At 46.5% G+C, this 12646-nt stretch overlaps 1 protein-coding gene across 4 annotated transcripts in view; it reads left to right on the top strand.

The window, feature by feature from the left end:
* CTIF (cap binding complex dependent translation initiation factor) overlaps nt 1-12646 on the top strand; it is a 189530-nt gene that overhangs the window by 94124 nt on the left and 82760 nt on the right. For all 4 annotated transcript variants that reach the window (XM_083575659.1, XM_083575660.1, XM_083575661.1 and 1 more), the window contains one exon: nt 11497-11573. In XM_083575659.1, the coding sequence (XP_083431785.1) occupies nt 11497-11573 (77 nt within the window). The remainder of the gene's footprint in view (nt 1-11496; nt 11574-12646) is intronic.

Raw genomic sequence — 12646 nt, forward strand, 5'->3', positions numbered from 1 at the left:
GACCTAGAGAGGCTGAAGGCTTGAATCCAGGCCCCTGTATTTGGTATGAAAAAACCTGTGGTTTCATTCACTTTCTAGCTAGTAACTAAAGGCCACATGCCTTGTGAAGCTTTGTTCCCAGGGCACTAGCCGAAGGTGCTAAAAACTGCAATGTGACTGCAATTGGGTAGCCATGTATCTCTGGGAACACAAATAATTTTATGTGACTGAGGAATTTCCAGAGAAATGGAAACAGACTGGCTTTCTGTTTAAAACGAAAACAGAGAGGTTTCGAGTCCTCATGATGAAGGTGATAAACCAAAAACATACATCAAGTTATCAAGGGCTATGCTTGTTTTCACTGACCGCAAAGCAAAATGCATACCATTGTGTAAAAGCAACAAAGAGGCTTGTGGCAAAATAAATTTTAACAAATGCATTACAACGTAAGCTGTCATGGACTCCTACAAACTTCATCAGATTCTTGGAATTGTTGTTGTTTAGTTGTGTCCGACTCTTTGTGACCCCATGGACCAGAGCACGCCAGGCACTTCTGTCTTCCACTGCCTCCCGCAGTTTTGTCAAACTCATATTAGTAGCTTCGAGAACACTGTCCAACCATCTCGTCCTCTGTCGTCCCCTTCTTCTTGTGCCCTCAATCTTTCCCAACATCAGGGTCTTTTCCAGGGAGTCTTCTCTTCTCATGAGGTGGCCAAAGTATTGGAGCCTCAGCTTCACTATCTGTCCTTCCAGTGAGCACTCAGGGCTGATTTCCTTAAGAATGGAGAGGTTTGATCTTCTTGCAGTCCATGGAACTCTCAAGAGTCTCCTCCAGCACCATAATTCAAAAGCATCAATTCTTCGGCGATCAGCCTTCTTTATGGTCCAGCTCTCACTTCCATACATCACTACTGGGAAAACCATAGCTTTAACTATATGGACCTTTGTTGGCAAGGTGATGTCTCTGCTTTTGAAGATGCTGTCTAGGTTTGTCATTGCTTTTCTCCTAAGAAGCAGGCGTCTTTTAATTTCGTGACTGCTGTCACCATCTGCAGTGATCATGGAGCCCAAGAAAGTAAAATCTATCACTGCCTCCATTTCTTCCCCTTCTATTTGCCACGAGGTGAAGTGGCCATGATTTTCATTTTTTTGATGTTGAGCTTCAGACCATATTTTGAAATCTTAGTTGATGGCTATACAGTGGAACCTCGGTTTTTGAACATAATCCATTTCCGGAAGACCGTGAGACAACCAAGGATCAATGGGCAGTCGCCAAAATCCATTGGAAAAAATGGAGAAACGTGCCTCAGAAGCCATTTGACTTCCGAGGCGCATTCAAAAACGGAAGCAATTACTTCTGGGCTTTCGGCATTCGGGTTCCGAATCATTTGGCTTCTGAGAGGCTCCAAAACCGAGGTTCCACTGTATAAGGGAGAAAATTGTGGGTCTTGAATACGAAATTAATGGACTATGCAGAATTGGACAAAATGACAGGAAGGATTCGAAACCTGCGGGACCAGAGATTTACAGAAGATTGGAAGAAGTATATGAATTATTTGAAGAGCAACTGTAATCAACAAATTACGCTAGTAGGACTACAAGTTTTGAAAGGAGAAATATACGAAGTGTTACAAAGTAGAAAAAGATAGAGATATTGATTATGAGATTGAAATATAATAGGGAAAATAAGAAATGAATACTAAGAGATTAGATTAAATTTTCAGACAGGACTGATGGAAGTCAAAAAAATTGAATAAGATGTAAAAGTATGTTTAATTACTGTTGAAAATGATATGTTAAAAAACTAATAAAAATTATATATATAATGTGGGACTTGAATAAAAATCACAGCTGGTGATCATTAGAGCTTAAAATGTCGTTGAGATTCCTGCATTGCATTGGGTTGGACTAGATGACTCTCGGGGTCCCAACTCTGTGATTCTATGGCAGCTGCATTCTCATGCAAGAATGGTAGCAAAAAATAGCTTTGTTCCCGGCTCCTGCAGCCCACTTCACTGTGTTTCTCTCAGCCTAGTATCCAGGGAAACCTGGGTGCTGAGGTGCCCTTTAGATATTTTCTCCCACGCAACCAACACCCGCCCGTGTGTGGGTAAGGCAAGTCATTTAAATGCTTCTGCTCACGTACAAAGCAGCTCCCTCATACCTGAGATAATCTTTGAAAGGGCAGCTGAGTTCAGGGTGCCGGTGAGTCTGACAGTGGGGAAGGTGGCAGCTTCCTACAAGCAACACCGGGTTCCTGAAAGTTTCTCATTTGTTGTAGCCACTGGCGTATTCCCCCCCCCCCCCTTCTCTACTGCAAAGCAAAGTCCTGGAGTATTCCAAATCCGTAAGATATTTCAGCATCCCAGCGTGTTAAATGCTTTTACGCAGAGCTGTTCGGGATGGTTGAAATAGCCTGTTATTATGATGGGAGAAGAAGAAGAAGAGTTGGAATTTGATATCCCGCTTTATCACTACCCTAAGGAGTCCCAAAGTGGCTAACATTCTCCTTTCCCTTCCTCCCCCACAATAAAAACTCTGTGAGGTGAGTGAGGCTGAGAGACTTCAGAGAAGTGTGACTAGCCCAAGGTCACTCAGCAGCTGCATGTGGAGGAGCGGGGAAGCGAACCCGGTTCACTAGATTACGAGTCCACTGCTCTGAACCACTACACCACACTGGCTCATGGAGCAATGGCGCGAAAGGTTGGCATATTGCAAGGACCCTCTCAGGAGTCCATTGCGTCTGACTCTGTTCACTGCTGTTAGAGGCACAGGAGCATGCCATATAGCAGGTTGAACCATTGGTCTACTGACAGGAGTCAGTAACCTAAGCCCCATGGCCCACAAGCGGCCCAAGGGGGTCATTTAACTGGCCCACGAGCCGCCCTCTAACCGAGCCGCCCACTTGGTGAGTCCCCACGCACTGCGCTAAAGCGGCGTGGTGTGGGGACTCACTTCTGTGGCGCCGGAAACCATGTCTGCGCATGCGCAGACACCGGAAGTTGCAACTGTGCAGATGCAGACGCTAGAAATCGTGCATGCACATGCGATCTGGCCCACGAAGGATCTCTGCTGGAGTGAACCAGCCCAGGTAAGGTAAACCTTGCCCACCCCTGGTCTACTGAGCTCAGTACAGTCATACTTCGGGATAAATATGCTTCAGGATAAGTATTTTCTGGTTGCGCTCCGCGGCAACCCGGAAATAACAGAGCGCGTTACTTCCGGGTTTCGCTGCTCGCACATGCGCAGACAGTCAAAATGACGTCACGATCAAAATGACGTCATGTGCATGCGTGGAAGTGGCGACACGCACAGACGCACAGTCGCGTCTTACGTTCTGTTCGGAACGGATCCCGTTTGCATCCTGAGGTACCACTGTACAGTCGTACCTTGCCCAGAAGTGAGTGTTCCGGTTTTCTGTTTTTCGGAAGCCAAGCATCCGGTGCGGCTTCCGATTGGGTGCAGGAGCTTCCTGCAGCCAATCAGAAGCCGCGCTTTGGTTTCTGAATTTTTTGGAAGTCGAACGGACTTCTGGAACGGATTCCATTCAACTTCCGAGTTATGACTGTATTCTCTAGGCCAGTGGCTCCCTGCTCTAAGAGGCAGGGAGCTTTGGAGGTGTAAATCACAGACTGTGAAATGCTAGCAGCAAGTTCAGCCTTTTCTGTGGTGGCTCCCCGTTTGCGGAATGCTGTCCCCGGGGAGACTCACCTGGCACCTTCATTACATAACTTTTAGGTGCAAAGTGAAAAAATTTCTCTTCAACTAGGCATCTGGCTGATGAACCAGGCATTTGGCTGGTATTGTTTTGCCTTGCTTTTGTTTCATTGTGTGTTTTGTGTTGTCGTTTTGTATTTCTGTGCTGTGAACCGCCTCATGATCTTCGGATGCAGGGCAGTATACAAATAAATAACCAGTTTTAATGCACTAATCAGACTAGTTTTAATTGGGTTTTGAATGAACACGCAGTCATTTGTTACTGCTCCAAATTTAATTTTGTTATTGTCTTCCTTAGTGGATTGCGCAGAACTCTGTTCTGAAGAATAATGTTTTAGAAGGTAGGTTAGGGGGCACTGGAGATGAGTTTATGCAACCAAGGGGACGGTGGCCCGAAAACATTTGGAAGCGACTGTTCTGCACTGAGTGGCAGCAGTTAGCAGGGTTCCAGACAGTCTGTCAGTCATTCCCAGCCCTACTTAGAGATGTTTGGGGTTGAGTCTGGGACATTGTGCATGGAAAGCAGATGCTCTCCCACAAAAGCCATGGCTTTCCCCCAACAAACAATAGTGATGCCTTGCACCACAGAGACCAGAGTGCATTTTATTCAGCTGAGTGCTTAGAGGGCAGAAAAGGAATGCCAGCCCACAACTCTGGCTTTATGCTCTGAAGCTCTGATGATCACTGCCTGTAATTTTTGTACCTCATTGCCATTAATCTTCCACCTGACAACTCCCTCCCTCTGTATACAGTGGTACCTCAGGTTAAGTACTTAATTCGTTCCGGAGGTCCATTCTTAACCTGAAACTGTTCTTAACCTGAAGCACCACTTTAGCTAATGGGGCCTTCTGCTGCTGCTGCGCTGCCGGAGCACGATTTCTGTTCTCATCCTGAAGCAAAGTTCTTAAACTGAAGCACTATTTCTGGGTTAGCGGAGTCTGTAACCTGAAGCGTATGTAACCTGAGGTACCACTGTACCTGCCAAATAAGATTTCGCTTCGTGCATCTGACCGGCTGGGCTTGAGCCCATGGAAACTGCATGCCGTAATAAATTTATTAGTCTTTGAAGCTCCACAAGACTCTTGGTTGCTTTTGGTGCGGGAGATGAACATGCTCCCCCTCTAGAAATTTTTGCAGGAGGAGTGACTGAAACTCTCTGATTTGCATATAAGGACACTGTTCAGCATAGGCAACCCAAATGATTGAGAGGTTTAGAGGCTCCCCTATAAAGAAAGTTTGCAGTGTGATGTTGGGAAAGATGGAGGGCACAAGGAGAAGGGGATGACGGAAGACGAGATGGTTGGACAGTGTTCTCGAAGCTACCAGCATGAGTTTGACCAAACTGCGGGAGGCAGTGGAAGACAGGAGTGCCTGGCGTGCTCTGGTCCATGGGGTCATGAAGAGTCGGACACGACTAAACGACTAAACAACAACAGTCCCACCACATATGATAATAGATGGGCCATTGACCCTGATTCAGCAGGCCCTTCTTTCATTATGAGGTCATATTCTCTTCCTCGCAAATCAGACCCATAAACAGAGTGGGCCAAGAGGACAGGACAGCTCTCTTACCACACAGTTCTTTCCTCAGACTTGATGGCAGCTGGACCCCTCACAGGAGAAGGGGGCTTGATGGAGTTCCCACCTTGTACTCTCTTTCCTTTCGCCCTTTAGGCTCATGGGCCCCTTTCTCTCCTCGCTTCTGTGGTCCGTGATCACCATGGTTTGCTGTGACGTCTGAGTCGGGCAAACTATGGTTGGCAGTAGGCAGGAACTGCCCCCAAACCAGGATGTTTCAAGCCTGTTTCAAATCATGGTTTGGAGTGGAGCGTAATACTCTCTCCCTCCTCAGTTGTGATTCACTGGCTTTGTGTCAGAGGAGGCTCCCGAAGGAATCCTGGTAATGGAACATTATGGGTATCTGAATAGTGGCTTTTACAAAGCTTCTTTTACAGTCGCTCTGCAAAGCACCGTGTTTCATAAGTAAGAGGACGTTTAATGCCTATAGTGGTTGCGACAGCTTTGTAGTTCTGAGAAAATAAATAATACTTTGCAATTTTTAGAGAGCAGCGTCTTCTCTTCCAAGAACCACAGAGCTCTTTACACAAACTAATGAGGCCCCAAAACATCTACAAGACCAGGCCAGACATACCATAACACTCGTTCCCTGAGGCTCAGACAGAGTCATACACACACACACACACAGAGAGAGAGAGAGAGAGAGAGAGAGGAGAGAGAGAGAGAGAAATTCCAGCACAGGCTACAGGGCAGCGTGCAAACTGAATCCATATTCAAGGGGTCTGGCAATCCAACTAAACCCTCTAAATTCTGTGACTGGAATAAATGTCTGCCTGTTCATCAGATTAGCATATATTTCATTTGAATGCTTTATATATATGTATTTAAGGGGGGCGTGTAGAATGTCACTTCTGGGCAGAAAGATGGGTGTAGAAAGTCGAAACTCAACAGCAGGTTATACAGGAGAGGTGCGAAGGTCTGGAAACCATAAGGAGGGGCTTAGACACTTGGAGATGCAGAGAAGCCTCCCATAAAATTGCAAAGCACACAGCATCTTAAAAAGCAGAGACATCACCTTGCCAACAAAGGCCCTTATAGTCAAAGTTATGGTTTTCCCAGTAGTAGTGTATGGAAGAGAGAGCTGGACCATAAAGAAGGCTGATCGCCGAAGAATTGGTGCTTTTCAATTATGGTGCTGAAGGAGACTCTTGAGAGTCCCATGGACTGCAAGAAGATCAAACCTATCCATTCTGAAGGAAATCAGCCCTGAGTGCTCACTGGAAGGACAGATCGTGAAGCTGAAGCTCCAATACTTTGGCCACCTCATGAGAAGAGAAGACTCCCTGGAAAAGACCCTGATGTTGGGAAAGATGGAGGGCACAAGGAGAAGGGGACGACTGACGAGATGGTTGGACAGTGTTCTCGAAGCTACCAGCATGAGTTTGACCAAACTGCAGGAGGCAGTGGAAGACAGGAGTGCCTGGCGTGCTCTGGTCCATGGGGTCACGAACAGTTGGACACGACTAAACAACAACAACACACACCAGTGCCGAACCATTGCAGCGCACAGACGGTGTTGATTCACTCCAAATGGAGGAAAATTCACTCCTGCCTGCTTGCTTTTTCACGTTTGCCGTCTGGGGTTTTTCTTGAAGCTTGCAGGCGATGGTTTGTGAGTTCATGGGCTCCCAACTGCAGCCTGCTGGACTGTGGCGCAGACCATAGCTCAGTTGCTGGGTCAGGCCAGTCACCCAGTCAGTCCAGCATCCTGTTCTCACAGTGGCCAACCAGTTGTCTGTGGGGGAAACCAGCAAGCAGGACACGAGCCCAAGAACCCTCTGTCCTCCTGTGGTTTCCAGCAACTGGCGTTCAGAAGCAGTGCTGCCATTTTGATAGCAGCCCCCGATAGACCCTTTCTCCATGAATTTGTCTAATGTTTTAAAGCCATCCAAGTTGGCAGCCATTGCCGGCCTCCTGTGGCGGAGAGTTCCGCAGTTTAACTAAGTGGCTTCAACAAGCACTGCAGGCAATACTGGGCAGGAGGGAACATAGTCTTGACATTTTGTAAGGGAGCTTCCTATGATCTTAAGCACCCTATTGGATTAGGGTTCCAGGAAGCCTGCGCCTTGTTGTCTTGTGCAGTAGGACCAATACCTTCCGCCTCTCCCCCCTCTTTTATTTTAAAAAATGACTTCGCTTACAGCGGGAGGGGTGGGTGTTGTCACCTCAGACGCATAGGCCAAATGCCCAGGCTTCTGTACCTGGTCCTCAGGGCTCTCTGCAGGTTGTGTCCTTCTGCAGCCTTACCCTCTGCCCTCCTCAAGTGCTTTTGAGTACGTTTCCGAGCACAATTCAAAGTGTTGGTGCCTACCTTTAAAGCCCTAAACGGCCTCAGCCCTGTATACCTGAAGGAGCTTCTCCACCCCCGTCGTTCTGCCTGGACACTTAGATCCAGCGCTGAGGGCCTTCTGGCGGTTCCCTCACTGCGAGAAGCCAAGTTACAGGGAACCAGGCAGAGGGCCTTCTCGGTAGTGGCGCCCGCCCTGTGGAACGCCCTCCCACCAGATGTCAAAGAGAAAAACAACTACCAGACTAGAAGACATCTGAAGGCAGCCCTGTTTAGGGAAGCTTTTAATGTTTAATAGACTATTGTATTTTAATATTATGTTAAAATATTCCGTTAAAATATTCTGTTAAACCCAGCCAGATGGGCGGGGTATAAATTATTATTATTATTATTATTATTATTATTATTATTATTATTATTATTATTGACTATATAGAATGTGTCCTTGAACTGTGATAGTCCCTCCTTGCTTGGCTGGACAGAGGGTGACGATGCGTACAAATGCGCAGAAACCTCTGGGGGTTTTTTTTGCATGGCTGCAATTCAGCCCATTGTACAAAGGCCTGCTTCTGCCTGTCTGGGCACACCTGCTGCTGCCTTGTGGCCCCCTGAAAGTTGTAAATGAAAGAAAGCGGCCCTCACTCGCAGGGTTGCTGCTCACCCTGTAGAGTGCATTGCTGATTCCTCTAGCCACCCCAGCATCTGAAACAGCCCATGGGTAAAGTTAACTGGGTGACTGTGAATCTTACTGGCTGTCTGTGAGGCACTCCCTCGTAGCCTTGCCTGCCTCTTGAGGTTGTGGTGAGGAGAATGAAATGGGCACAGGGGAAAACCCAAGACCATGGATAATTGGGTCTGCGACTGCAGGCATTGGGGCAGAGGAGCCAATCCACGCACATTGTACTGTGACCAGAAAATCCTTTGTGTTTTTTTACAACACATACACACACACGTGTCAAGCTAAACATGAAAGTAATAGTATAGCATCAAAAGAAAAACAAACAACAACAAAACACACAGACACAAAAATACAAAAAAGACATGATAACGTACAAAAACTTACAGAAAAGAAATAATCAATAATATATATGTACCATATTTCAGTTCTTTTCTTCTAATTGACTTCCTTCATCCTCAACACGGTTCTTTTTTTTTTGTTTTGTTTTTTGGTAAACTGTCTCCTTTTTAGTTCATTATTACCCCTTTTTCTTTCTGTTTTTAACGTAAGTACCATAAATTATCCTGCGGAAGTTAATCGAAACAGGTCCAAGTATTAATTTGAGGGCACCACTTTTTAAGATGTTCTCTATATTTTACCCATTATTTTTTTTTGAATTTTTTGCTTGGTTTGACCCCTAATTGCCTCTGTCAATCTAGCCAATTCAATATTGTGACCAGAAAATCCTATTGGGATGTACATGGCTAGAAGTAAGCCCCAGCATCAGGAACGAGAGTCCGCCCCCGCCCCCCCCAAAATTGGCCTAAATTTGCATCTGCGCCTTTTTGCATCTGGAAATCTGTGCCGTGCCCCAAGTCTTTTAACACCCTGGTACTGGATAAACTTGTAGTGCCAGTCTCTGCATTTTGGGATTGCCATGAAGTACGTTGTGGTTTGTTTATGTAGCATTTTTTGGCCCAAAGGCTAAGGCAGTGAGCAGCTTTTTAATGCAGCAAAACACATCATAGAACTTGCAGTGGTGTGTGTTCTTCTTTCCCAACTCAGTCCAAAGTGCTGGTTTTGATGTATATAAAACCCTGTACATCTTGTGACCTGGGATACCTAAAATACTGTCTCACCCTGTATAAACCCATATTACATTAATGACCTGAATACACCGAAAGATTTACAAGTTATGGAGGTGTGAAGAGTAGGTGTATGAACACCTAGGGTTTTTTTTTGGTTGCTATTTTGTTAATGTTGCTATTGTTTTATATATTATAAATGCTGTATTGATTTCTTAATAATATAATCTGACAGTTGCCTTAATTGGGGTTTTTTCCCCCCAGTTGCTCCTTTGTTAACAGTTTCTTTATAGATCGTAATTGTTTCACTGATGGCGTGTTAATTATCCCGTATGACCTATGCTGTATTTGTGATGTTTGTGTCATGTTGTTGTTGTTTATCATTTGCAAATGTTGTTTATCATTTGCAAGCCGCTTTGGGATTCATTTGAATGAAAAGCGGCGGAGAAGTATAATAAATCAAATTCAACTAATCCCTGTGCTGTTCAGGAGTGGGGCTCTGGCAGATGCAGCCTTAACTTTCAACAAGCCTTTAAAAGTCGATATCCTTCCCAAACTACCATATTTTTCACTCTATAGGGCGCACCGGACCATAGGGCGCACCTAGTTTTTAGGGGGAGGGGAAATAAAGGGGGGGAAATTATCCCCCCCCCAGCCCCAAAGAGCAAAGAAGCCAAGACAGCGAGCAGGATCCATCCAGCTGGCTGTATTGGCTTCCTCTTTAGCCACGCACAACCTCTTCAGCCGGAAGAGGCTGCACACGGCTTCGTTTTTAAGTCCAGGACAGGTCCAGGAGCGGCGGCAAGATTGCGCGCAACCTTGCCGCCGCTCCCAGAGCTTGCGGGGCGGGGGAAGCCCGAGCTTCCCCCGTGCCCAGCCCCCAGAACAGGCAGCTATCCACAAGCCTTCTGAGCACAGCAGGAACTCCTGCCGCGCTCAGAAGGTTTGCGGATAGCTGCCTGAAGCCCAGGGAGCGCAGCAGGAGTTGGTGCTGCACTCCCCGGGCTTCAGGCTGCAGGCTGCTATCCGCAAGCCTTCGGAGCGCTCCGAAGGCTTGCGGATAGGTGCCTGAAGCCTGGAGAGCGAGAGGGGTCGCTGCGCACCAACGCCTCTCGCTCTCCAGGCTTCAGCAAAAGCCTGCATTCACTCCATAGGATGCACACACATTTCCCCTTCATTTTTGGAGGGGAGAAAGTGCGTCCTATAAAGCGAAAAATGCGGTACATCTGTATTGGAACTGAGGGGTTCCTTCTTAGATGTTTTGATATGTTTTATTGCTTGCATGTTTGCTGCCCATTGGGAAGAAGGATGGGATCACAGAATCATAGAGTTGGGAGGGACTACAGGGGTCATTTAGTTCAATTCTCTGCAATGTGGGAATCTTTTGCCCAACATGGTGCTTGAACCCACAGCTCTGAGATTATGAGTCTCATGCTCTAGTGCAGGCATAGGCAAACTCGGCCCTCCAGATGTTTTTTGGGACTACAACTCCCATGATCCCTAGCTAACAGTACCAGTGGTCAGGGATGATGGGAATTGTAGTCCCAAAACATCTGGAGGGCCGAGTTTGCCTATGCCAGCTCTAGTGACTGAGCTATTTATAAATTTAATAAATGATCAACTAAAGGTCACATGACAGTGAACATTTGACTGTGATGGAGCATCTAAAATTATTAGTTTGCTAAGGCTGCATTTTCCTCTTTCTTGGTGCTGAAACTCTAGCACAGAGGTCCAGTTCTCCCCATTCGGTGACCTGGGTCATTCAGAGGACTAGCTGAAAGATCCAAAAGGCATGGTCCTCTTTGGTTTTAGCGAAGTACCATGATGGTGCTGTGATAATAATATTCTTGGGTGAATTCCAAAAGAGTAGCCTTTTTGGATGCCTAGAAGGCGATGATATTAAACCTTTTTGGTGCAATGCCTTTTTCATGTGCGGATAGTTGCATAACAACGAGGCTGATTGTGTTGAGCAGTGTGAGATTTCTCCCCAAGTCACAGTAAGTTTATTTTGTTCCAGCAGCTCAAAGGAAGTTGAAATGGATGATTCATTCAAGCCAGCGTTTGAGTCTGTTACAAGGACATCGTAAGAGCCTGGGAGCGCCAGCATCCTGCGTCTTATGAGCTTTAAGTGTCACTGGCTCCTCTTTTTGAATTAATGACTGTCTTATTTCTCCCCTTCCTTTTTCTGCCAGGGTTATCACCCGTTGCCACACGAAGCTGAAATCGCACACACCAAAAAATTGTTCAGGAGGAGGAGGAATGACCGGAGGTAGGGAGAATGCTTTTTGAACGGGCGATGCTTTTTGTGTGTTTATTATCTACCTAAAGAACAAAAATCCTGCACACGTTAAAATCACAGGTGTACTTTGAGATTTCAACCTGCAGGGAGCAACTCAAAAGTTGGAAGTCCTGGAGGGTTGTGAGTGGCATGTATTCAACATGTTTTCATGTGCCCAAGGGAAAAATGAGTTATTGGCCTGGTTTTCACACCGTGAAAGTACTGTTTTGGGGGGACAGGGGGCGGGCTGGTGTGGAGGACTCCCTGATCCTGAATGGGGTAACTGTGCCCCTGAAGGACCAGGTGCGCAGCCTGGGAGTCATTTTGGACTCACAGCTGTCCATGGAGGCGCAGGTCAATTCTGTATCCAAGGCAGCTGTCTACCAGCTCCATTTGGTACACAGGATGAGACCCTACCTGCCTGTGGACTGTCTTGCCAGAGTGGTGCATGCTCTGGTTATCTCCCGCTTGGACTACTGCAATGCGCTCTACGTGGGGCTACCTTTGAAGGTGACTCGGAAACTACAACTAATCCAGAATGCGGCAGCTAGACTGGTGACTGGGGGCGGCCTCTGAGACCACATAACACCAGTCTTGAAAGACCTACATTGGCTCCCAGTACGTTTCCGAGTACAATTCAAAGTTTTTGGTGTTGACCTTTAAAGCCCTAAACGGCCTCGGCCCAGTATACCTGAAGGAGTGTCTCCACCCCCATCGTTCTGCCCGGACGCTGAGGTCCAGTGCCGAGGGCCTTCTGGTGGTTCCCTCATTGCGAGAAGCAAAGTTACAGGGAACCAGGCAGAGGGCCTTCTCGGTAGTGGCGCCCGCCCTTTGGAACACCCTCCCATTAGAGATAAACAACTACCTGACAGTCAGAAGGCAGCCCTGTTCAGGGAAGTTTTTAATGTGTGATATTTTAGTGTATTTTTGGTCTTTGTGGAAGCCGCCCAGAGTGGCTAGGGAAACCCAGCCAGATGGGTGGGGTACAAATAATAAATAATTATTATTATTATTATTATTATTATTATTATTATTATTATTATTATTATTATTATGATAAGCCA

This window comes from Podarcis filfolensis (genome assembly GCF_964270895.1).
Source record: "Podarcis filfolensis genome assembly, chromosome: 11".
In the NCBI taxonomy this organism is placed as follows: Eukaryota; Metazoa; Chordata; class Lepidosauria; order Squamata; family Lacertidae; genus Podarcis; species Podarcis filfolensis.